Source organism: Musa acuminata, chromosome BXJ1-6, assembly GCF_036884655.1.
Source record: "Musa acuminata AAA Group cultivar baxijiao chromosome BXJ1-6, Cavendish_Baxijiao_AAA, whole genome shotgun sequence".
Classification (NCBI taxonomy): Eukaryota; Viridiplantae; Streptophyta; class Magnoliopsida; order Zingiberales; family Musaceae; genus Musa; species Musa acuminata.
The window spans coordinates 41,999,102-42,026,572 of record NC_088332.1 but is presented as its reverse complement, the minus strand read 5'-3'; the positions used below and the strand labels follow the sequence as shown (position 1 = coordinate 42,026,572).

Genomic DNA, 27,471 nt, shown 5'->3' with positions numbered 1-27,471 from the left:
TTTTAAAAGGTTAAGATATTTTATTTTTTAAAATTTTGACTAATTTAAGATGAAATTACAAAGTTGTAATTTTGTTATTAATTTATCATTATTATTTTGTTTTATAATATTTAAATTATATATAAATATTATTTAATTCATTATTTTTTATTTATTTTCGACCGGTTTAAATTTTGGATCGGCTGAATGACTTGTTCAATATAGTGAGTTTGTAAGAGAGAGAGAGAGAGAGAGAGAGAGAGAGAGAGAGAGAGGAGAAAATGACAAATGAGTGAGTGAGGGTTATTTTATCATTTTGAAAAATAAAAGATCTCTACTGAATATATATATATATATACATATATATATATATACATATATATATATATGTGTATATATATATATGTATATGTATATGTATATGTATATGTATATGTATATATGTATACGTATATATATATATATATATATATATATATATATATATATATATATCTCTCTCTCTCTCTCTCTCTCTCTCTCTCTCTCGTAAGGACTGAAGCCGCGCTCTTATGTGATCTCGCGCTTCTTCGCTTCATGTGCTTCTCAGCCCCAATGTCTCTCAATCTGCTTCAATCGATCCCTTCCCAGCCATCGCTTGCTGACTTCTATGCTTCTGCCCTTCAGACGTGCCTACGGACGGAGAACCTCTCCGTGGGGAGATCCATCCACGCCCATGTCATCAAAGCCGGGCTCCAACTTGGTATCTACCTTGCCAACAATCTCATATGCCTTTACGCCAAGTTTGGGGTTTGCGAAGATGCCCACCATGTTTTCGATGAGATGCCCATCAAGGACGCGTTCTCGTGGAATACGGTCTTGTCTATGTATGCAAAACATCGAATGATTCGCATGGCGAACAATATGTTCGATAAAATGCCCCAAAAGGACTCGGTTTCTTGGACCACAATGATTGTTGGACTGAATCTAATGGGTCAATTTGAACGGGCGGTTTGCATGTTTTCTGACATGATTCGGATCAGGGCTCCGCCATCACGGTTCATATTAACCAATGTGCTTTCGTCATGTGCGGTCCTTGAGGCGTTGGATTTCGGTAAGGAGGTGCATTCTTTTGTGGTTAAGCTCGGGCTTGGTGGTGTTGTTTCTATCGCCAATTCCCTTATCAACATGTATGGAAAGTCCGGTGATGTAGATACCGCAAAGGCTGTTTTCAATGGGATGACACTGAGGAGTGTATCGAGTTGGAATTCTATGATTTCCTTGTTTGCTCAGTCTGGAAGGATGGATCTTGCTCGGGAAAAATTTGAGGAAATGACTGACCATAATATTGTTTCTTGGAGTGCAATCATTGCAGGGTACAATCAGAATAACTTGAATAAGGAGGCACTGGAGTTGTTCTCGAGGATGCTTAATGATCAATCTGCAGTCCCTGATAATTTCACGTTAACCAGTGCTCTAGCTGCTTGTGCTTACCTTGGGAAACTGGAACTGGGAAAGCAGATTCATTCACACATCTTAAGAACTGCAGTTCCATGTCATGGGCAGGTTAGGAATGCTTTGATCTCAATGTACTCCAAGTCCAGTGGGGTTGAAATGGCTCGAAGGGTCTTCAAACAAACCATGGTTTCTGATCTCAATGTAATAGCCTTTACTTCACTCCTTGAGGGTTATGTTAAGCTTGGAGACTTGCAACCAGCTAGAGAAATCTTTGACTCAATGAAGTATCATGATGTTATTGCTTGGACAGCTATGATTGTGGGGTACGTGCAAAATGGTTTAAATAGTGAAGCTATGGAACTTTTTAGGTTGATGATTGACAAAGGTCCTAAGCCGAACAGTTACACTCTGGCCGCAATGCTGAAGGCTTGTTCCAGCTGGACATCCTTGGATCAAGGCAAGCAGATTCATTGTAAAGCTATCAGATCGGAGGGGCTGTCAGTTTCTGTAAGCAATTCCCTTATTACCATGTATGCTAGATCTGGAAGCATCGCAGGAGCAAAGAGAGTGTTCAATCAGATTTGTCAGAGTAAGGAAACTTTTTTATGGACTTCAATGATCATAGCTTTGGCTCAACATGGACTAGGAGAAGAAGCTATAGGCTTGTTTGAAAAGATGATCAACATAGGTGTGAGACCTGACGATATAACATATGTTGGTGTTATTTCAGCTTGTACACATGCAGGACTGGTAGCAAAAGGGAAACATTATTTTCGACAGATGCAGACGAAACATATGATCCAACCCACACAGAGCCATCATACATGCATGATTGATATGCTTGCACGTGCTGGTTTACTTCAGGAAGCCCAAGAGTTTATAAACATGATGCCAATGGAAGCAGATGCTATAGCATGGGGGTCGCTTCTGTCTGCTTGTAAAGTTCATAAAGATGCTAACATGGCAAAGATTGCAGCAGAAAAATTACTGGCTATTGATCCTGATAACAGTGGTGCTTATTCTGTGCTTGCTAGTGTATATTCTGCATGTGGAAGATGGGATGATGCTGCTAAGATTTGGAAGCTAATGAAGGATAAAGGAGTGAAAAAGGAGCAAGGATTTAGCTGGATAAACAATGAATAAGTTTTATGTATTTGGGTTGGACAATTGATTGCACCCACAGAGAGATGCAACATTTCAGATGGCTTTAAAGCTCTGGAATGAAGCTTATATCCAAAGTTGTAGGAAGGGATATCGCCATGTCACGATGCTTTGTGCTTTCATCTACAACTATCCAGATGATTGGTATTTATTCAGGAGATTTTGGCCTAATAACAGACAAGTACAGTTACTGTAAATTCCACTGTATACCATACTACCAACAAGGAAAAATTAGTAAGCTGAAGATATCTTTCTGGGGTTGAGACCCAGCATGGCCTTTGCAGCAGAGGATATACTGCAGTGGCCACTAGTTCCTCCCCAATTGTAATTTATAACCCTTTGGTTATAAAGCCATAAATTTATGGCCTTTGGCTTTCATGAGAAATAGGTGGACCTGATATCAGGTTAGAAAATTTATTCTCCCCGAATGTATATGTGATTTTTTCCATGAGATTCAAATTCACAAATGGAAATTTTATTTGTTCAGTGGCGCTTTTCTTTTTCAAGTACTCTGACAATATGTGACTTTTGCAGCTATATATCAGTAATTTGCAGAAACCCCTTTCTTTTTTCTTTTAACATGTACATAAAGTACTTGTTATTAAAACATACATACACACAATCAGGTGGTATATTCCCTTTTGGTTCAGGATTAGATTCCACTATGAATATCGTCTGAAATGTAATGGCATGGTAACAAATGCCATTACAAATATTTATATTTTTTAAAGTTTACATAAAGAAACTAAATCGAGTTGGCGTCTAGTTTCATGTAACAAAACTAGATGGAATAACTATTGTGATTGGACTTTGGGCCTGCATTGGGTTCGAGTGAGGTCCAGATCAAGTTCAGATAATGGGTTTGAAGGTGCCATCATTGCACTCTACATGAAACATCTAGGATGTTGGAACGCTGCATCTTCACGGTCTCTGCTGCAAATAGCCCTTCAGAACTTCTGTAAGAAGCTGGGAATTGAAATATGACTATTAGCATTCAGAAACTTGGATAATTGATAGAAGATGATAATGGGAATCTGACAAGTCGGTCCTTGTGCACTCTCCATAGTGGTTAGAAAGGCTTTGGGTTTCGGATAAGCTGTCAAACCACATTTAAAATTAAAATCTAAATCTCACTTGCCCTAAAACCCTCTTTGGCTGTTGAAATATTAACCCTCGGATACATCTTAAAGCATTTCTCGATAAAAGGCTATAAGGTAGTGCCAAGAGTTAGGCATGATTTTGTATTAGAAATCCTCAAATGATGAAAGCACTCCGAGATAAAAGAGGTGAAGAGGGAATTGGAGGCCAGTCTCGAAGGCATCAAAATAAACACACAAAAGGGAGTACATTTAAGAATGAAGAAACATCACTGACCCGCCTAAGATTAGCAATCCGGGGATATTCCAATATGTCGAGACCTCATGGAGAACAAAGAACCTTTATTGCCGAGAGTCATATTAGCATTTGGGTCAACCACCTGGACATTGCCAAAGGAGGAAGAGAAGTCAGAGTATCACTCGACTCTTTTGTCCGAAAAGGATGGCCACTCTGGGGAGTCAAGGAATCAAAAACATAAAGGCACATTAAAATATTAAAATATTTTGAACCAGGCCATATGTCATGCAAAATCATTCGACAAGCTCAAGTCAGGTTACTTTGGCCCGACCAACTCCACATGGACTGAGCTTGACTTGGTTGGACCAATGTGCAACCAGGTTGGCTGGTCCAATGGTCCAATGTCCCATTTCCTTAAAGAAGGAAAAAAGGCTTGTATTACCTCCTCAAGGATTGAACACTTCACTTTTTTTATTAGGCATGAGGCTCCTTACCGACACATTACAATATTTGTGTTAAAGAGACAATATAAATATAAATAAGACACTTTTATACTTATGACATCGGACCAAATCCTTACGTGTGATGCATCCACCCAAGAAAAAAAACATATAAAGATTTTAAGGCATTTTAAAGCATCCCATTTAGACGTAGTCTATTTGCCTAATACAAAAGCATCCGAAAGCATTCCATTTGCATATGATGCATCCATTTGGGACAAAAAGCATATTTTAAACCTTTCGACACATCTGAAAGCATTCCATTTGCACATGACGCGTCAACCACCTTGGACAAAAAATCATCTAAAGCGTCTTACACATCTAAAAACATTCCATTTAGACATGATATTTCCGCCTAGGATAAAAAAATTTGAAGCCCTTGCGGCAACGCATAAGGGGGATAAATGATATGACCAATTTTTTTGGTCAATCAAGACTTGACACATTGAATTCCTCATTAAACTAACGATTACAAGAATGATGACCTTCTATGGCTTGTTTTTATTGGGAACTTACTAGACAGATACTCATAGGTTTTTAATGCCTTCCAACATAAATTAACTTGACCAATAAAGGGGTTTTGCTAGATAAACTCTTCATGTTGTCTTTTTGCATGCAGTTTTTGCATGAAGTGAGATATATGGTACGACCATCTATTGCCTTCCAACTGAAGTGAGACAAGGGATAAGATACGAGAGTTTTCCTTTGTCGAAAAAATTCTTCCATTTTCCAAGTTCAAAATACTCAACGATCTTTCCTCTTCCAGATGCGACTCAAAAAACGAATTAGGTTGGGTCAATGTCATCAAGTTGAATCGATGATTATCATACTCTATGATGCCCTCATCTCATGCCCCATGAATTTTGGTGGCATTACCTATTGGATAACCTTCATTAGATAATTTGAAGCATGTGCTATCCAAAAGATCCTTGGTTACAAGAATTACCAGTTTTCCTTTGACACAAGCATGTAAAGTCTTTGGTAGCAGCTTTCCGTATACAGGGTGGTCTACCATCGTATTGAATTATTGATGATGAGAAAACTAAAGCTTTGTAAATGCTGATACAAGTGACCTTCTCTCTCTATGTGGAAAATTTGGGGAATTTGTAGTCAGCAAATCTGGGGAGATCCGGGGAGTTATGCCGAGCTTAAATGTTGCAACCATCTTTTTTCTCGGGTAGCCCAAACATCACCTCGTAGCGACGGGGCCTTCCCTTTTTCCTCGGGGAGCCTAACCATATTTTTTTGTGTCGTAGCTGGGGGTGGGGGTTCGACATCAGATGGAGCTCCCGAGCCATCAATAACGTTCCTCCTTTTCTCTCTCACGAGGAGACCGAGAACGTGGAACGTTTGAGGGAGATTTTGTCTTCCTCGCGGGAACGTTGGCGTTTGGAGGTGACGTTTGGGCTCCCCGCGAAAAAATATGGTTGTGGCATTTAAGCCCGGCATAACTCCTTGGATCTCCCCAGATTTGCCGACTACAAATTCTTGCCAAAAACTCACGTTTCACATAAAACTTCCCGTCGGAACCCACACGACCCCTAGAGTTTCCTGCCAGAACTCACGTGCCGACGATCTCAGCCACGTGGCACTAGTCGAGCAGCCACTCGGCCAATCAGTCCCAACTTGCGCCTGAGTTTAATAGCTCGGCTATCAGGTCCAATCTTTTGCCCGAGTCGTGCAGCTCGGCCAATCGAGCAGCCACTCGGCCCATCAGTCCAACCTACGCCCGAGTTCACTAGCTTGGCCATCAGGTCCAGTCTTTGCCCGAGTTGTGCAGCTCGACTGGTCGAGCAGCCACTCGGCCCATCAGTCCAACTTGCGCCCGAGTTCAATAACTCGGCCATCAGGTCCAGTCTTTGCCCGAGTCGTGCAGCTCGACCAATCGAGCAGCCACTTGGCCAATCAGTCCAACCTGCGCCCGAGTTCAGTAGCTCGGTCATCAGGTCCAATCTTTGCCCGAGTTGTGCAGCTCGGCCAATCGAGCAACCACTCAGCTAATCAGTGCAACCTGTGCCTGAGTTCAATAGCTCGACCATCAGGTCCAGTCTTTGCCCGAGTCATGCAACTCGGCCAGTTGAGCAGCCACTCGACCAATCAGTCCCACCTGTGCCCGAGTTCAATAGCTCAACCATCAGGTCCAGTCTTTGCCCGGGTTGTGCAGCTCGGCCAGTCGAGCAACCACTCGGCCAATCAGTCCCACTTGCGCCCGAGTTCAATAGCTTGGCCATCAGGTCCAGTCTTTGCCAGAGTCGTGTAGCTCGGCCAGTCGAGCAGCCACTCGGCCAATTAGTCCCACCTATGCTCGAGTTCAATAGCTCGACTATCAGGTCCAGTCTTTGCTTGAGTTGTGCAGCTCGACCAATCGAGCAGCCAGTTGGCCCATCAGTCCAACCTTCACCCGAGTTCAATAGCTCGGCCATCAGGTCTAGTCTTTGCCCGAGTCGTGCAGCTCGGCCAATCAAGTAGCCACTCGGCCCATCAGTCCAACCTGTGCCCGAGTTCAATAGTTCGGCCATCAGGTCCAGTCTTTTGATAGGGCGTATTCTGGCTCTCGACCACAGGACAAATCCTCCGCCAGCAAGGCACAAACGTGGCGCCTTGGGATGAGGGTTGTGCGCCACGTCGGACACATCTTTGTAGAATCAGCACGAAGACCACATTCCTCCCATGTCGACGGAAGCATGCGCAAGGAGGCGTCCTCTCAACAAATCACGCTTCGGAAAGCTCGGGACGACGCCGTAGGGCGTCGTTCCACACATACTGGGGCGACGGCCGAATGCACGTACGAACCTGCCGCTCGGGGAGTCTACCGCCACGCGAAACCTACATACTGCCGGACCTCGAGCACTAATATAAAAGCCTTGGCCAGCATTTGGCCAAAGGATGACTTTTGAGAGGCAAATCACTGGACCACTCACTTAATCTACGAGGGGCCGAAGTCAGGAACTCCCCGACCCGGGCCTGTGCAGGGGCACGACGACTCCGGAGCCAGCTCAAACCCTCGGCGAAAGCACGTTAGCTCGACATCAAGCTCAACCCGACTTCAGGTCCGACCCGACCAACAGAAGGACGTGTTCCCGAGCCTCGATGATTCTGGACATTGGCTAGTGAACCAAGCCGTGCTGACTCCTTGGCCACGGTGTGCGAGTTCACCAACATTTACCATAGCTAATTTATAGCTAAACTAAAAGATGCAAAAAGTCAATCTAAGGTAGTAACTTCTATTTTAATTTCAAATTTAAAGATTGACACCTATGCCTGAAGGCAACATTCATTCCAAAAAAGACCAAACATAAAACATTATTTCCTTCAGCAAACTCCAAAATAACTGAACAAGAACAAAAGTGAAAGCCACAGCATCAATATGAAAGCACCATTAAACAAAATCTTAGCCTTAGCTATTTAAGTTTATATAAATTGCTATACCTTTCAGTTAAACTTGTGGAGGTAATTAAAAATATATATTAAAATTTACATAGTACAGTACAAATTCAGATTGTGCAAAGCATAGTGTGACAATGGCCGACTTGATAGTTTGACACTTCTCGACTCAGAACTCTCGCTTTAGATGATGTAGGAAATCCTTAAGACTTCAAAGAGATGTTGAGCTCAGAGATCAAAATCATCGTTTATATAGATGTTCTCTCATCAAGAACATTTATTATTACCATCTCATAACGTTCAAGAATTAATTCAAATTTCTAACGTTTGAACCATAATGAAGAATTTTAATGATATTAAAGAAAATATTTAATAACAACGATTTAATAGATTGGGATCTTTTACTAAAGCATTAGAATCTACTATATCTGTCATTTTGTCATGATTACAATGTGTTTGTTTTGTTCAGGTAAAATTGGTGCTCTTATTTCTATGTTTATTTCTTGCTAGGAAAGTTATATCAGAAGAGAGTGAGCCTTATTTCTATGTTTATTTCTAGCAAGTCTTTTTGATGAGAATTAAATATTATCAACCTACATATCCTGATTCCAAAATTATATTGCATTTATCAACCTACATATGATGAAAATTCTGCTTGAAACATGATTTTCAATATTTCATGTGGTTGGCTTGGCTCTTTGTTTCCGTATTAACATTTTCCAAATGAAGCATTTAGACAAAGAAAATAATTACCCTATTAATATTCTGCATTGAAGGATACTCTGGTGCAGTCTAAGTTTTACGAGCTACAAAATGTGATGAAATTGGAAAGTGATTCTAAATCTATGGTACAGATTTTAGGGAGATGGAACACTTGGCTAAAGGTGGAAGTAGAAAAATGTTACTATGAAAGAGGGGACTTTGAACTCCCAATGAGTAAAAAGAACTCGTTGAAATATACGTATCTATTGCTTATTTTTCATGATTTACGTATTAAACTTTCCATTAGTTCTCTAAGGCTAATATGGAATGTTTGTATGATTTTGTTCTTCTAGGGGGCATTATAAACAACACCATACGACCTAAAATTCCAACTTGGTGTGATCCTGAGTGGAAGTCCCTGATGGAAAGTTGTTGGTCTTCTGGTCCAGCATTGAGGCCTTCATTCTCTGAGATATCTCAGAAGTCGAGGAAAATGGCTGCAGCGATCAATTTGAAATGAAGCTTGACTACAAATGCAATAGAGTCTTCTTTCCGTATTCTTCTCTCAATCGTCGAGAAAAATCAAAGATACACACTGCAAGCTTTATTGCATTTGCCACATAGCATACAGGATCTCGGTGGATGGATCCTTAGGGATCTATGGACATTGTCAGTGCTACCATACATAGCATAATTGCTCAGGTGCAAGAACATAAAATAAGTGCAGCTATTCTTGCCTTTATCATTCAGCGATTAGTGTGTCAATGTAAATTCCATGTGTTGTACTGGCAATGTTTGCTCGCTTGCTTGCCTCTCTCTGTATAACCTTTTTTGTGGAAAAGATTGATCACACAGCTAAATTGACTTGTATCTGAAATATTTGTCTTAGATTTTGGTAATGGTTTTAATTCAACGATTTAGAATGTCTGCTGTTATAATAATGACCACTGGATAGTGCATCTACTCGAGTTTGATTAATGGATCAGATTTTTTTTTAATCATATTTGTCGTAAAATATGATAGAATTTGGCCTCTATCAAGGTTTTTTTTTTTTCTCTCATGTTCCCAATAAAAGATAAAGTCTCACGCATGGAAGACCTGCTTCTCTGCTTCTTCTTCTTTCCTCCTAACCTAGCTGTCCATCATTTAAAGGGTCTACGAACTCTTCTTTAATCCGAACATATGGACATAAATATATCCAAAATACACAATCTACCAACATTTTCATGTTATAATGCAAATGGAGCACCCTTAAATTTCACTTCACCTAAACCTGACCCAACTAAAAGGACTTGGAACCCAACTATTCCATCAAACCCAAACCTGGTTTGCACGGATAAGCAAGACCTGAACCCCAAAAAATCTCATCCCTCATATCATAATTAACAAGTTTAATGTTGACACAGTATTTTGCTTGGTGCCTAAGCATAACTATCAGCAATCAAACAATTAGATACATAGATTACAGGTAGGAGAATGAGCTAAATTGATCACTGCTAGAACCGATGACTGATTCTTTCACATGTGGCCTGTCATCTTTTATGACGAGATGTACATACAAATGTGAACCTCCTAAATCAATACGAACCAAAAAGTTCACTAGTTACTAAAGCACCGGAGTAGACACCCCCATATGTATTTAAAAAACATGACAGATACTAAGCGTGCAGAAAGCAAACAGATACACAGCACGGCCGACAAAAAAACCAATGTAGCTCGAGGACTTGAAAGGTTCACTTTCTACTTCCAGTTCCAAGACGTGGCTTTGCTTTTACCTCGGATTCCTGTTTTGAAAATCAAAGGGGGAGCATATGTCAGCAGCATTAAAAAATTCCTCCTACATTCCACAGCATGTTATCTATGACTTTCTTCTTTTATGGTAATTTGTCATGTTGGAAAAACAATATAATTGGTAGGTCGATTGATGCAAGTTTGCGGAGCACAAATTATGTACAGAGCATACGAAGACATCTATGCAAGAACTCGTGCATGAATGGGAATAGCCACCACCACATGTATAAAGACTATTGTAAATAATCACAGTGGATGAGATGCTATAACAATAGTCTTAGCATAGACAGGTTTGAATGATTGAAGGGACGAAAGAGGTCTCAAAACTGAATCTACTACTGACCTGAGGGCTATGAAGGTAGATGTATGTCTTTGCTGTAGCTGGATTATGATTTTCAGCACCTTTGCTCCAGTCATAACAGACCTGCATCGGTTGAATATTATCACATCTTGTAGCTCGGAATACTCTATGATCAACACTCAGGACATCCAAATGTTTGCAAATTTAGACAGGTAGTTAAACAGGCAGTGCCACAACAAATAAGTTATTTCATAGGATTGTTAAAATTAATTAAGGTTTGAAATAGTTAATTTCACTAAATTTCAGAAGGAGTACAGAGCACATCAAGTACAGCCTCATTAACTGGCGAGGAACTTTTATCATCTCCCTTACTGGAGAGGAACTTCTATCAGATGGCTACGAGACCAGGTATATTCTCAATTTAGGCTCAGTATACCCAAAAGTTGGTATGGTGGATAATAAGTATATGAAGAGAATGAGGCTGCACACCTGAAAGATGTCCAAATAAAATTTGATAGGAACAGCATTTACAAGGAGGATAAATACATTAACTCTTCCTATACTCTGCATCTGTGGGAGCTTCATGTGCATCAGACTGCCCTTTTTAGGGTATAAGAACATGATGATCTTGGATGAATTGGGATATTAACCCATTAATGATTAAAGAAAAGAATCAATAGAGCCAACAACAATTGGTAGGAATATTAGCCTCAAGAATCATTAAGGTAGAGAATTTTATGGTAATAATAAATGGAGTACCCTTCCGAGCACTACTGCTAGACATGTCAACTAAAAATCAAAATCCATACAAACTTCATGTCTGAAGTTTATTAATATGTAAGCAACTTCTCAACTGTCAGGAAGTTGTCCTTTCGTTTTCATAGTTTAACTTAATCCCCTCTATAAGCCTGGGCAGCTTCACCAAACTCCCTCAATATAGCAGTTTAAATCAACGAAGTGATCTATCTCTTCTCTTGGAGTGAGGAGGAAAAAATGAAGGGCTCGACAGAGTGCTATAGCCTAAGTAGTCCTCGATCAAAAGTGGGATCGACCTTAGTGGTTTGATAGATAGGATGGACTTACTTTCACAAACCCAGGCTCAAGTAATTTGAACCACATGGTTAAAACCTTGTTCTATTGAGTTATTGGGTCAATGGGCCTATGGAGTTTTGTTTGACAATTTACATCAAATTGGAGTAGAATTATACATGTGATTGGTGAACCCAATCGGGAAATCACTACTAAGGAACAATGCAAGAAGCATATCATGGCATAGAGCCAACAATTGGGCATGCCGGCTAAAGAATATTCCTGGGTAATATGTTGAGCTTCAAGCCATTTGAATGACAGATTGTGATGACCAGATTAGTCCACGTAATGTAAGATGCACTTGCTGGACCTACTTTTAAGCATTTTAGACCATGTAATAATTATATACTTGCAAAATATTAGATCACAATCTTGAGGCACTTTCATAAAGACATAATACGAAAAATATTGCATGAAGAACAACCAAATGCAATCATTACAAGAACCACTCAAAAGATATACTTCCTTGTCTCAAAAACATTGGTAGAAAAACATGATATACCACTTACAGCATAGGCAAAAATGGAACCATCATGGTTGAAAGTACTGCAAGGGATAGGATGTGGGCACCTAGCCATTGCCTGTTCAAGAAAAGGTATGATTCATTATTATTACCTAAACACACTGTATACTTCGTGGAACAATATAATGAAATTTATTTTATTTGGACAACCAATCAAGATTGGATGACTCAATGGAGGAATGAGGATAATATTGGTAACACCATTACAAAAAATGAATGAGAAAATTGTCTTATATCAATATCTTAAAGGAACCAAAGGCATGAAATAAATAAAAAACATGCAGATTTGTGAAAAGATGTGCATCAAGTAATTAAGTACATAGAAAAATGATTTCACAAACTTCTGTAACTAGCTACAAATACAGTTAAATTAAACCTTATAACTCATACGGATGAACTACAGGCAGACTAGAAAATGCTTCACAACTCACATAATTTACAAATTTGTTCTTCTCGATCAGTCAACCAAGTGAATTAAAATAATGTTTTCCACTGTTAGATTAAGAAATACCTCTATTTCCAATAAATCTATCAGATTTGGAAATCATGAACTAATAAAAGCAATAACACATGTTTTGCTAGTAGACTGGCTCACAAATGTCCAACACACCATGCTTCTATCGAAATAACATGTTAAAAACAGCCAATGCAACACTTATTAGTACATTTCACTGTCCCCTTGCAACACTTACCACTGATTAATATTTAAATATTATTTTATTCTTATTGGTCGATTTCTGTTCTTTTTAAGCAATGGATTAACGAGTATAAATAAAAGGAAACAACAGAAAAGGTCTCCACACCAAGTAGCTTAAAACTTGTATCTTATTAATATAGTTTTGATCATAGTTTATGGTTTCACCCCGACTGGTTCATATCATCCAGTATTTATCAGTCTGAGCATAAACCATGACGCAGACTGCCCCCTTTTGGGCAATCCGATTTTTTTTTAAAGGATGGTTTAGGGTTCTAAAAAGCCTAAAAGTGCCGCCAACTTGGGTAAAAGAAACATCCCTTCTTGGTACCATCTTACATGTCGGCATACTATGCAAGTATGTTGGCACGGACTGGATCAATATCAGTCTGACCATGGACCAGCACGGTTCTGGTATCCGGGATGTCAAACCTTCGTGACAACATCAATGCCACTAATTAAAATAGCGCAATTGTCAAATCTATCATTTTGCTAAACGCCTAAGTAGATTCAAACCCATAAGTGTTAACATCTGGTTTTAGGTAAGATAGTATTAATAACAAAGGACATTGAAAATTTAGCACGAAAACACTCAGTTCAGAAAAGCAGGAAACATAAAATAGATCTTTTATCATTCTAGTAGTGGTAGGAACAACCAGCTATGAATCCCATTATGGCATGGCATGGTCATATAATATGCCATCCTCACCATGTGTAATGCTACTTAATAAAGAACTGCCTCAGACCATTTAAAGAACACCATGATAAATTACATTTATCTTTGAATTATGATAAATTATATATGTATTAATGCATGTATTTGTATTTATATGAATATAAATGTCAACTCAGTCTCCAAAATTTAAATGGATCAAAGGACCATCTAGTCATCGATCAACAATAATGTGATTTCTCCAAACTAAAAATTTGATGATCACACATATTCACCAAGTTTATCATGGCCATAAGGATTTGTTAATCATTTTAAGACAGTCTATGATTGCTTTATTGGCAAATCAAAATATTGCTACATGCATGTTCATACTTATCTATAGCATTACACAAGTACTCTATCAGCAGATGGCATACCATCCTCGATACTATATAACTTTAGAGGATAGGGATAGACAAGTAGCAGGTGGAGACTATGGTGAAGATACTAAGAAAAAGATTTATGGAACTACAATGATACCAGAAAACTTAAAGAATGCAGAAGAATTATGCAACTAATATGAATAATGATGTGAGATTATTTAGTCCAGGATGCACAATACAGAAACCAAGGAATAGAGAGAGTGTGCAAATAAAAAAGTGTCCTAGAAATGAGCAGACCTTCAGCCTTTGTTTGCTATCTTTGTCCCAAAAATTGAAAGCACCATCAGAGCCTGCAGTAACAAATGTATGATGAACCTGTTACAGAAAATATATCACATAAGATACAAATGTGAAATGTACAAGATGCTAGATTTCATATTGACACTACAAACAACGTTCTTATCATCTACAATTTATTTAATGTATGTATCATGATCTTAAACTAATGATACAATATAAACACGGAGAGAAATGTGCACAATATAAACAATTCTGCTTTCGTTCTGCATAAATTAGGACAAAGAAATGTACTAAGACATACATAATTTCGAATATTAGAATAAACTCTCTAAACCAGGATAATATACCTATAGAGTCAAAAAAGAGCCAATCATCAGAAAGAGACAGTGTAATGCCTCCCATCAACAGGATTCAACCTATAATTTTGCTGTCCATTACTAATTGCCTCTTAGCAAAGATAATAATGTCTTTTTCCATGTATGTAACAGATTCAGATGAGCATATCAGACAATGACTACACTAACGGGCAAATCATTGTTGCAGCAAATACTGAGTACCATCAGAAAGCCAAGAATCATTGTTAAATTGGAAAAGCCAAGATTCATTGTTAAATTTTCAACATTAGTTACAAAACAAATGAAAAGTGATGGCAAAAATTAAAAGTTTAGAAAATCAAACTAAAAGGACTTATTAAAGAAAATCAAGTACCCTTGTCACTGATACTACTTATTAAAGAAAATCATGAAACCTTGATGACTGATACTGGTTATTAACCAATTCTCTCTTACACTTTGCATAGCAGAGATGTAGTAGTGTAACAAGAAACAGGGAAAGCAAATGTAGAATCTTACAGGATGGAAGTTCATTGAATTCACAGAATAAATTTCATTCCCTTCTCTGTGGCATTTGAATGTGAAGTTTTTACTTTGCTGTGCATCATCAAGATGGTGTACGCCCACCCTTCCTTCTATGGATCCCACCTTCAAGAGCATACGCCAAAAAATAAAGGATTCAGTGAAAATCTACCAAAATTAAATCAATCACATTCATAAAACAGTAAAAACATTGCAAACCGAGTTGTTCTTGATGCATTCAGACAAACTTAAAGATAGATGTTATGGATCTAGTTATTTCTTTAGAAATAATACATCAATCTTCCATATAGGAGCCAAAAGCCAAATGAAAGCTAATATGCCAAAAACAATGTTTAACAGGCAATACATATTGGTCCGAGCATGAACCACCCAATTTGGATGGCCCACATATGAATAGGCTGACTGCCTAGTAAGCTAGTTTTTTCGTTTTATGTTTTTGCCCTAATAAAAAAATCCTAATACCTAAACCCAACCCGCCCTGCAAACCCCAACACCCCCCCCCTCTCCTAGTCCACTAGGCTTTGAAGCTTGGGAGTCAAAGCAAGGCTTGGTGGTATCGATACCTGAGAAATTTAGGTTAACCCTCCAGAAGTTTGAAGCTTTCCCGTTCTTCTTTCAAACTTCCTCTGTTGACAACAACTATTATAGAAGTGCCCTCATAGGATTTAGGTGATTGCATGCAGCGGCGAGTGGAAGAACTGGTATAGAAGTTAAAAATAAAAAGACTGACATGGGTTGGGGGAATTGCTCCATGGACTACCAATCAAACACTTGACTTATTAAGATCAAAAACAATTCCAATCAGAATTTTATTCCAAAAGAAGTTAGGATAAACCATAAAGGATGAAATAGATGTTTCTCTTAGATTAGGATAGTTTGCTTATCAATTGAGAAAAATTGATTGTGGAGAATAAATACAAAAATATACTCAGATAAATAACATAGCAGACGAAGTTTCAGGATTGATTATATGATTTTATTTTTTTTTGAGAAAACCTACAATAAGACAGGAAGTCTATCAGAAAATATGAAAGAGTATACAAGGTGCTTATTGTCCTAAAAAATATAGAATAAAGACAAATAACTGGAAAAAGGGGCAATTCTTTTAGGACTACACTCTCTGAGCACAGTTGTAGGCACGTTAAAACAGTTCCCTAATGCTAGCAAAAACAGCATAAGAAAAATGGTATCACATGACAGACAAATTTCAGCAATATATATTTCCATTTTTAGTTCCTCAAAGATGATTCTCAGTGTTTCATTTCCATATTAGCATGGCCTTTTTGCTGCTACTTGGAGCAAGAAATGAGGCCAATGGATCATGCCACATGTTATTTCGTGGAAACCAACAACAAAACAGACATGAGATGATTTGTGTTCATACTCTATTCACTTGGGGTCCAATCAGAAGTCTATGAATTCCAGGACCCCTGATTCCAGCTCCAATAGGATCTACTAGTCAGGCCATATATTTCAAGAGTCTAATACATGAGAAAATGTCATGTTAGATGAAAGAATATACCAGACCAAATTAATAAGAGAAGTGCCTCAGGAAACCTATTGTTCATTCTCAGTATTCTTTTAACAATGCAAAAACTGTAACACCACACTGCAATAACTTTAATATTATATCCAAAATAAATGAAGGTTATGGACTTCCTCATCCTACTAACAGGCCAGGCAACATTGTTTTCATGAGAATACAAAATTAACATGAATAATTGAAATCAGATTGCAGAGGATAAATTTTTAAGACCTGCTTTTTTTTCATTATTAAGAAACAGGGTTAATACAAGTTCCTCTAGATCTTTACACTAAACATGGTTGCAATTCACATACTCCTGAGCTAAAGATCACAGTGAGGCCCTTATGTCACTTGATCAGCGCAAAGCAACTAGCAAAAAAGCATTCCTTTTCATGCAATTGTGAGCTTGGACAAGCAATGGGGTCTTTGCTACAGATGGCATTGGCAAAATAACAAAGGTGACTGAACCTTTTTCTTTTTGTGTGGAAAGGGGAACAAAAATAAGCATTACAAACTAAAAAAGTAAAATAAGCATAAATGGCAAGGAGAAAATGGACCCATATGCTAACACTTCTAGTGAAACATTACCAGAAACCCTTGTTGATCAGGAAATGCAGCAAGACATCTTGTTTGATACTTCAAAGGTGATGTTATGGTCTTGAATACCGTCTGTTAATAGTACAAAAGCAAATATCAACATGAACCTTCCTGTGCAAGTTTCAACAGCACAGATGAAGAGTATATATGAAAGAAATTTGGCACTGGGATTGCTAATAAGTAATAAACAATAAAAAAATTCATTGTAAAGAAGCTCAATACATGATTTGATTTGAAAATATCCACTAGCATACTTTGAACCAGCCTAAAACTAACATGCCAGTTAAGCAATGCATGTTAACAGGCACCTTCAGTTCCCTATATATGGTTCTCTTAAAGTGTGTATCATCTTAGTCTTAGGGGGAAAAGAATAACAATGCTGATGTTTCAACTTTCAACCATGGGTCTTAATTGAGGATATTACAGCTTCTATAGTGATACCCATGCATCTTGAGGCATCACACATAGGGTATGGCTTACATAGACTATGTTCTAAAAAGCAGCTGAGCTATTATGTGGGAAGTCAAGATTACCACATAATTCATAGACAATTTTGCAACTTCTGATTTTGGAATAGTAATAAGACCACATATTAGGCATATATGTGGTTCATATTAGAATATTCAAATCTGAACTATGTGGAAAAACAAGGTTGCCACATAATTTATGTGCAGTTTGTGACCTTTGTTTTTGGAATAGTATAAGACACATATTAAATATATGTGGTTCATATTAGAATGTTCAAATCAGTATATAGCTAAGTTATAAAGAACAATTAACGAGTTTAAATTATTAATAGGCAAAAATGTAATCTACAGAAACCAAGAATTTATTGGATCAAACTTGTACTCATTTAAGAACAATTTTAAGTTATAAATTCTAAGAAACATGAAAAATTGTAAGTTACTAATGTAATAGTTATCACAAAGTCACAGACCACATATCATAGTAATCAAGCAATGTACAACACAACACAAGCAGTAACAATCAAGACAAAACAGAGTCCACCAGTGCACCTAAATTTCATATTCATGTGACCTGCACATGTGGTCACATACTCCGAATATAGAGTAGAATACCAAATGCTGACCCAAATGCCACTGAATAGCCTAAACATGTTTATGGAAATAGGTAATTTGCAAATTTGCAATTCAATATGAAGTTATTAAATAGGAAGAAAGATATAGGTTTTATGAATAGTATTAGATAGTCCTGTAGCTTAGGTTTGGCCAATAAATATGAGCTTTTAACTCAGCAATTTGGCATTTACTTGAGGGTCATGGTAAAAGATACAGATCTATCATGTCATATGCATATGTTAATTATAATGAACAAACACATTCATCCTGAAACACAGAATAAAGAAGAATCACCTGAGGGTTTTGCAAGTTAAAAATTTGTAGCTGTCGATCAGCAGTTCCAACAACCATCAGAGGATACTGCACTGTCAGAGCATAGCAACGCTCAGGAAGCTGCTGGGTATGAACTGGTTGGGCTTGTCTAGTATCCCAGTATCTGATTACATTTTTTGTAGGAAAAGAATGAGATTATAAAGTAAATCTTGCAGAAAATTCAACAAACTTAGCATGAACTAATGTAGAAGAGCATCAAATTGAATTAGGGACAGGATGACATTAATTACATTTTGAGTATTATTCCGGTGGTAAGTTTTAAGAAACAAATACAGAGAAGGTTCAAGTGATAAAATGTCAATCATGGGTCATACATTATATGATTATAGTTCCAACTTTCCAATATATATCACATGATCATATTCTCACGCTTATGTAGACAACATGTATGCAATAGATTTTATACATACAAAGTAATGAGGTTGCATAAAACATATTTTAGGTGGTCATATGAAAACATGCATAGCTGCATCTTAGGCCACATTAGCTGCATACAAAACAACTAATGGAAGTGGCATTAGAAAGAATAATTTCATCATAATCAGAAAAGCACCTACAGATTTACAAGTAAATGCTTAATCCTACTTCTGTAATCCTCTAAAAGTATTTGATGATTATTATTTTTCTGCAAGAACATGTCAAAATACCATACTGGTCATGAAAAATACCAGTAAAGATTGAAGATAATAGTTTCAGTTAAATAATAAAATCTTAACAAAAGTCTGGAGTTACTTTTGCAGGTATAAAGATGAGGAACTAGCTTTTATATCATATCTTTAAAAATTGCCACTCAAATTAACAACATTAAGTTCTGAAACAATTAAACCCATATACATAATTAAATATCAGGAACAACCTTAGAAATTAAAGAAAAATGGACCCCCTACTAATTTTTGAACTTGTAATTGTGCATTCCATATTAACATTCACTTGACAGCTAAAACCTTTATTTCTGAAAGTCAAATCTAGTGTTCTTTTTGCAGGTATCAAGATGACGAACTAGCTTTCAAATCATATCTTTGAAAATTCCTACTCACATAAACAACATAAAGTTCTGAAACAATTAAATATACATATCAGAGACAACCTCACCAATTAAATAAAATGGATCTCCTACTAATGTATGTCATCTCCTTGGGAACTTGCAATTGTGCATTCCATGTTGACATTCCCTTGACATATAAAACTTCTGTCACTGAAACTCAAGTTCAGAGTTCCCCTTGCAGTAGTCAAGATGAATAACTAGTTTTTGAATCATATCTTTCAAATTGCTACTCACTTCTGAAGCAGTTAAAGTTCTGAATCATATCTTTCAATTCCCATAACAGCTAATTAAAGCAATTAAATATGTATACATATCAGGAACAACTTCGGTAATTTAATAAAATGGACATCTTCGTAAGAACTTATAATTGTGCATTCCATGTTGAACATTAACTAGCAAAATTACTAGACATGAAACGGCACCACTTTATTGTAATCAGGGTTGCATGCCTGAGTGTCTTGTCCCAGCTCCCTGTAACTAAGAGATTCATCTGTTGTATCCAGGCAATTTCTTTAACAGGTGCATCATGTGCAGCAACTGTAGTAGGTTGCCCACCAGACATCAGAGGCCACATTTTGACTGTCTTATCACAGCCTCCTGAAAACACAGTTGTCCCATCATCCTTCCAAGTCGAGCACAAGACCTGATGTAGAAAATCCATTTGTTAGCAAACAAAGAAAATAGTGACCTCATGATGCAACAACTGTTTACTGCCAGAGGAAAGCTAAAAAACCATCAACATACTGGATGATCATGTGATATTGATGCCTTAGGTTGACTGCTGCCAGCCATAATCTCCCAACACCTAACCTGTACATCAAACAAAATGGAAGAGAAAAAGATACTATGAACGTAAAGTCCAAGAAAGATGGAGGATCCTTCTCAATAGAAAGTTTGAAATCGATTGGAATGACCTGATTATCCCAAGAAGTAGCGACCAGGTAATTTCCCTTGGGACTGAAGCTAAGGCTAGAAACCGAATCACTCGGGGAAGGAAGCACCTGTAGCGACAATAAAAACCATCACTGAGCTACATCGGAGGCAAAAATCAACAAACAACTCTTACTAACGTTCCTATTGGTATCACTATATTATAACAACGGAAAAGTAATGGAAGAATGGTTTCCGATGAGACTACGAAAAGAGTGATACAGAGCCTTGTACCTCCAGTGACTTGTTAGGGTTCACATTTCCCGCCGCAGCTGTGTTAAGACCACCGAAGCTCGCCATCTCCTTCACCCCTTAATCAACTCCAAAAACCCTAGAGAGAAATAGACAATGATTCGACACAAAACAACGCAACGGAAGCCAGCACGTAAGGTTTTGTTGACAGCGCAGGGGTTAGGGTTTTTACTTGTTTGTGGACAATAACAAGTTTAACATATATATCTTGTGAAGTCTACAAATATCATATTTGTCAGAACAGATTTTTGTTTTTGGCACATATAACCTCTGGATATTAAGATTATTCGCGTGTTACTCTTATTACCATATATCCAGAAAATTCAGGTTAATTATTTTTAATCAATTCAATATAAGTTTATTTAATTTAAAAAGTATAATAATATAACATACTTGTTAAAAATACGTTTTTAAAAGATCTTTAAGAGCGTAAATATTTTCGATTAAAAAAATATGCTTATATATATTATCCTTTGTATTACTTTATGATTGTTTGAGAGTAACTTTTCTCTTGACATCATTCCCTCTAGAATTTTCGGAGACCATCATTCCTTTAGATCACTTCGTTTTATTGAACAAATTATGCACTGTTTTGCTTCTATGAACATACTTGCTAGATTGTGACTATTTGCTAATATAGGCCCCGTTTCGTTCCTCGAGGCCTAGCAACATGTTAAACTTACTACACACTTTAACCTCCTACGAAGAGAAAGATTCAATGCTTCATGGCGTCGAGTTTTGGCCACCTTAAGATAGTCACGGGCAATCTATCATCCGCATATAAATCGTTGCATGAGTATCAAAATTTTCAAGTTAGCAATTCCCCTCATCTCTGCAAGCTTTGCACAATTTTTTCAGTCGTTGAGCAATCCATCTCACCTTACACGATCTCATCCTTTGCCAAACACCTCGCTTACTTTGTGCACCATCAAGTTTAATTGTCAATGTCAGGTCGTAACTTGAACTTAGTCATCCCAACCTTTGTGTGCTATGCGTTCTTCCCAGCTTGCTTATCCTTATGGTGCCTCTTGCACGAAGGGTTAGAGGTTCCTTTGAATGTCAATCTCGGATGCCTACTCATTTGAGTGACTCCTTTCCCTATGTCTTTAAACTCGTTTTCCCTAAACGATTGCGTGTGCTGATTGCCCTCAACGTAGCCCCATTAAGTCCTATACATTTACATGCTAAATGTGTTTCTAAGTGTAGATTACTATTTATAATCTTATTTTTTATTTTTTTAATATTTTTAAAGTATTTCTTAACAAATGAACATAAATATTGACTTCTTCCTCCTTTTTTTCTTTTCATCTTTTTCTTCCTCTTCTTTTTCCTCCTCCGCCTCTTCTTTTTTTCTTCCTCTTCTTTTTTCTTTCGCTTCTTCTTCCTCATTAGATGATAACATTAAGGGGTGATGTGCGAGATCGGATAATGTAAGCAACAAGCAGCATCAATGGCAATGGCGATGAGCAACATCGATGGCAAGGATGAAATAAGATATTGTGGGAAAGAAAAAAAGCAAGAGATGGCTCCCAGAAGGATTTATCTGATGAACAAATCATGATAAACTTTAAACAAATTATATCCAACTTAAATTGATTTATGAACTTAGAGTTTTATTAGAGTTTTGATATATATGTCATCCGTCTGTATAGGGCACTCATTAGGATATAATAAACGCATGACACCTAAAAGGATGTATTATGTGCAAGAGGTTATTTTCATTACTCAAATCTTGATCTCTCATGTTGTAAAAGGAATAATCTTATCATTGTACCAACACTCATCCTCAAACGTAGATTAGAGTTCAGAATATTCTGAACTCTTATCACAGCAAAGTTTTCCAGAGAGAGAGAGAAGGCCACTTGTATCAGCATTTACAAAGCTTTAGTTGGGAGCTTAATAGATGATGCATTTCTAAAGTTGTCATTCAAACACAAACCAGATGCAGTATATTCAGGACCAGATCAATTTACTGTTGCATATGGAATATAGTCAAATATTTATTGTTTGTTGACAACAACTATACTAAATTCAAATAGAAAATAATCAATAAATCTGAGCTAAGTAATTAAAATTATTCTGGAGCATCACTCCTAGTGAAGACCAGAACTTGTTCATGACTGAAGACTTCACAATTGGCTGCAATTCTCCTAATTCACGAAAACTAGGAGTTTGACATTTGCCTCAAAGCTAATCTCTTCCTCCTAGAGTTGTATTCTCAATATTTTAGTTAATGTCCACCATCGACCTCAAAGAAATAAAATTGTGTTTAATGAGATAGCATTATCAATTCCCCCAGACTTGCATTTAATTTATGACAAGAACTCTCCAGGAAACATTTGAAAGAACTGGAAGATGTAGTTAGGGTGGGTCATGAGATTATTATTTGAACCAACTTAAATTGAAGATAATGAAAGTATTATTATTAACATCAAGTCAGTAGGGCAGACAAAATGAGCCATCAATTTGAAAATGCTACAGAAATACTGTTTGTCTGAGAGGCTGGAAGTAATGCTTTCAGATGCTTCCCACCTAAACATTTCTCAATCACAAAAGTAGAGATGATGCATAAATCAGTTCACTTGTTGGAACTTAATATACATAAGAAGATATATTCCTCTAAAGTTAGTGTTTTACTTATTGATCCCTATAAAATTAAGTTTATCATATATTTCTTCCCAAAACCTGCATACATACTATTCTTATTGTTCTTCATTACTCACCACAATTAATTCAATAACTAAGTTACAGTAACACCAATGTCAAAAGTCATTCTGACACTAAAAATATTTGAAGTGTTTAGGTACTTTATATTTTTATGCATATTTTTGATTAAAAAATAATGTTAACCAGAGTGAGAGAAGTTTAATCTGTGTATTATAGATGAATATTAATGAGAACCACATATGTGAGGAATCTTAATATTTGGAAGGATCTATATTATGTACAATTGAATAACAAGGCAGTTTGTGATCTGCCACTCCTCATGATACAGATATGAACACAACAAGGGTTTTGGTTCTCATTACATGCTAAATCAAGAATAAAAACCCGATTTCTACCAAGGAAAACCAAATATATGGGTACCGCCAAACCAAAAACGAAGGGAATGCCACAAAACAACGAGAGGATGAGATTGAGGAGGAGAAATCTCACCCCAGAAGAGGAGAGAGAACTCGAGGAGATCAGCCGCATTAGTAGTCTCCGAGGCCGCGACAGGGAAGGGTAGAACCCTAGCGCGAGTACTTATAGAGACTAAATTATCATTATACCCTTAGAGATTGCCTGTTGTAGGATGGCATCTGCATTGGACTGTTGAAAGAAGAAGCTACCACCTATTAATTGTTCCTTTAGAACTGATCGCGGTTGCCTTTTCTTTGGAACCTAATATTTGAATCTTTCTACATGACCCCAAGCTTTTTACGGTTTAATTTGACCTACTAACATTGAAATAAGCATCCTAACCAATGAGAAATATATATTATGTTTTTTTGTCTGTAATTCTATCTTTATGCCATATTCTTTTATCAAGATTTCGATGGATATGGAAGTAGAAGTTTCTATACTATTTTCCTTTTATTGAGGTTACTATTTAAAGCCATTTTATTACTATTCACAATCTTTTTACTATTTATAATCTCCTAAAAATTAATAAAATAATATTTTATTATTCATGACCCTGTATTTACTTTTTTTTTTTCCCATAGTTGTCATCTGCGCACCCTACTGTCACTATCTATTCTCATTTGTAAAGATTCAAAACTGACCTAGAAGATTATGTCTTCTGGGTTATTATAAAATATATATAATCTCAAACATATTAAATTAATATAATAAATATCAAATTTATTTTTCGTATCCTCTTCTTCCATTTTTAATTTATCTCATTTCATTATTATTTTTATCATTTTATGTTATCTTCGGTGATTAAGAGGACAAGAAGAAGATGAAAAACAGAGGAAGAAAAATGGTTATAGATAAAGATTGAAATGAATTTATTAAAATTAAGTTATAAATTAAGAGTATATATATATAATATAATATATATATATATACACATATATATGTGTATGTATATATATATACATATATATACATATATATATATATATATACAAAACGATAACTTAGAAATATTCAAAGTTCAGATTATAAACAGCAAAAGGATTGTAAACACTTTTTTCCTTGACTGTTCTTCACATCATTTATCTTTTCTGCCATCTCAAGTTCACCATCATTTTGGACATTTCGGTTCCTCTTGCATGAGATTTATTTGTTAGAAATAAATGGATATCATCTATAATATTATTTTCTCGTAAGATAGATAACTAATATCGGTTATTTATTTTAATCTCTCAGATTAAAATATAAATAATAAGAAAAAACTAGAGGATCCCTCTCAAACACGAGGAACAAGGGAGGGAGAGCCTCTTTATATAGGAGAAGATTAGCTCTCCACCAAAGACAAGAAATAATTTGTTTTTTATTTTTATTTTGCTTTCATACACAAAGATAGAATTATAATGTTTATTTCTTATGGTTCACACAAAAATAAAATTTGAACTATTTACTTCCTAAAAATTACGTCACTCATTAGGAAATAAATCAATTAATAATTTAATTAATTGAAAACAAATTCTTCCACGTGATTGAGGAAATCAATTTTAATCATTTCTTTAACCATATTATACAAACAAGGAAGTTAATAATTTAAATAAAATAATAATTTGATTTATGCCAACGGAGAAAAAAATCATCGGTGATTATAGCTCTTCCTCGAAAAGTAACTGATTCTAGCTAGCAAGGCCTCGCCAGCAGCCACTGAACAACATAAAACCTCACAAGGAAGATAAAGAAAAGGGGGAAATCATTCGCATACCGATCGTAGCCGTCAGTGCGCAGATCTCCAGGCCTCTTTCACCTCCGGCCGTCGCTCGACGATCCCGTGTCGTCGCGCTCGGCGTGGAAAGGAATGAGGAAACCCTTCGATAGCTCGCGCCGAAATCAAGTAATCGACCGGGCCGGGCACTTTTGTGATTGCTGGTTCGGCTCGGTCGATTTTTCCGAACCAGTCCGGTTCGATCACACTTTTCGAGCCGCTCGCTGAACCCCAGTTAGAATACACAGCGTCGGCCGAGCCAAATCCTCTCATAAGCCTCAAGTAATTAACTTCAATAAACGAATTATTTTACATACCCCCCAATATAATTTTCAAGTAATTAATTTTTAAATGATACCAATCTCAATTAACAAATAATAGCCAATTGACGTTATAAGAATATTTATAATATATGTATACATATATGTAGTTGTCAAAGGTTTAGACTGATTCCTCAATATTCATGCAAATAGGGCAAGTGTGAGAAGAGTGTTTTGAGTTACAAGAGTACCACCTATTAGTGGTTTACGGGCATCAATGTCATCATAGAACTCCATCTTGTTCTTGTGGTCTTACAACCAGCTAATTATAGATTAATATAGTTAGATTTCTTTAGCATATAGATCTCTAAATTTATAAAATTTATCTATAATTATAAAAGTAAAATAACTAACTTCATTTATCATAACGATATCAATTTTATTGATGAAAATATAAAAAAAAATTAAATAAAAATATAATTTTAATATTTTAATTAACAATGATGGATGATGATAATTGTGACAGGTGACGGTGCTACTAGGTGGCTATTATAAATGAGAAGAGAGAGCAATGATGAGAGCTAAGGGCCATTTTACATCTACATTGACATCAACGTAGTTGTTGAGCCACAAAAAGATTATTTGACATCTGCATCGATATTAATGTAATTGTCGAGCAATGAAAGGGTCATCCGGTAACTACGTCGACATCGATGTAAATGTCAAACGGTTCTCACCTCTCATAATCATTCTCTTTCCTCATTCATCACAATAATTCATAGCTTCGAACGACGTCATCATCTATTATTACTGGTTGAAACATTGAAATTATTTTTTATCTATTATTTTTATATTTTCATCAATAAAATTAATAATGTTAGAATTAGATATTTTATTTTTATAACTATAAAGATTTTAATATAAAAATTTTAAATATAAAAACTGTGATATCGGTAATCGATAATTAACCTCTCACAACCCTGGCAACAAAGACCACCAGCCTCCTTCGTCTGGTCTGTGCCATTGGGGGTCTTCAGCTCAAAGCCAATGTAGAGTTTACTAATGAATCCAGCTCATTAAATGGCAGTCAGATGTCCGAGAACTTGATCTCTGACCAGCTACCAAACAGTACTGCAACCAGGACAATCTCACAGAGGTGATAGGTCCCATGTTCTGTCGTCTTCTTCTCCAGGGAGTACACCCCTCGCATCTCCAACATTGATCGATTAGTGCTATTTTCATGGCAACAACAGACCTGAATTCTGGCAAGAAGAGTCGAGTTCAAGTTGCTTTTATGATGACAGTAGTGTATGTGCTCTGACACATCACCAAGGATGTGAGTTCTCTGGTTCAGGTTCTCCACTTTTGCTGTTAGACACCTACCATAAGAACTTACATTTGCTGAAAAAGAACATGATCAGTTCATATTATTTTGTGAATGGATTAGGTTCAGTTAGCTGCATGT

At 36.7% G+C, this 27,471-nt stretch overlaps 2 protein-coding genes across 2 annotated transcripts; one reads left to right on the top strand and one right to left on the bottom strand.

Moving 5' to 3' along the window:
• The first annotated feature begins 518 nt into the window (after positions 1-518).
• Positions 519-9,421, top strand: LOC103989484 (pentatricopeptide repeat-containing protein At2g22070-like). Its single transcript, XM_018827235.2, has 2 exons — positions 519-2,981; positions 8,852-9,421. The coding sequence occupies exon 1, from the start codon at positions 556-558 to the stop codon at positions 2,557-2,559; it is 2,004 nt and encodes a 667-aa protein (XP_018682780.2). The 5' UTR covers positions 519-555; the 3' UTR covers positions 2,560-2,981; positions 8,852-9,421.
• A 554-nt stretch (positions 9,422-9,975) lies between these two features.
• LOC103989483 (protein RAE1) lies at positions 9,976-25,885 on the bottom strand. The gene is made up of 12 exons (XM_009408336.3): positions 25,747-25,885; positions 20,850-20,946; positions 20,600-20,686; positions 20,430-20,495; positions 20,135-20,328; positions 18,602-18,743; positions 17,220-17,300; positions 15,083-15,211; positions 14,229-14,306; positions 12,189-12,260; positions 10,633-10,713; positions 9,976-10,282 (listed from the first exon to the last, which is right to left on the bottom strand). The coding sequence occupies exons 2-12, from the start codon at positions 20,913-20,915 to the stop codon at positions 10,232-10,234; spliced, it is 1,047 nt and encodes a 348-aa protein (XP_009406611.1). The 5' UTR covers positions 20,916-20,946; positions 25,747-25,885; the 3' UTR covers positions 9,976-10,231.
• Between the last annotated feature and the right edge of the window lie 1,586 nt (positions 25,886-27,471).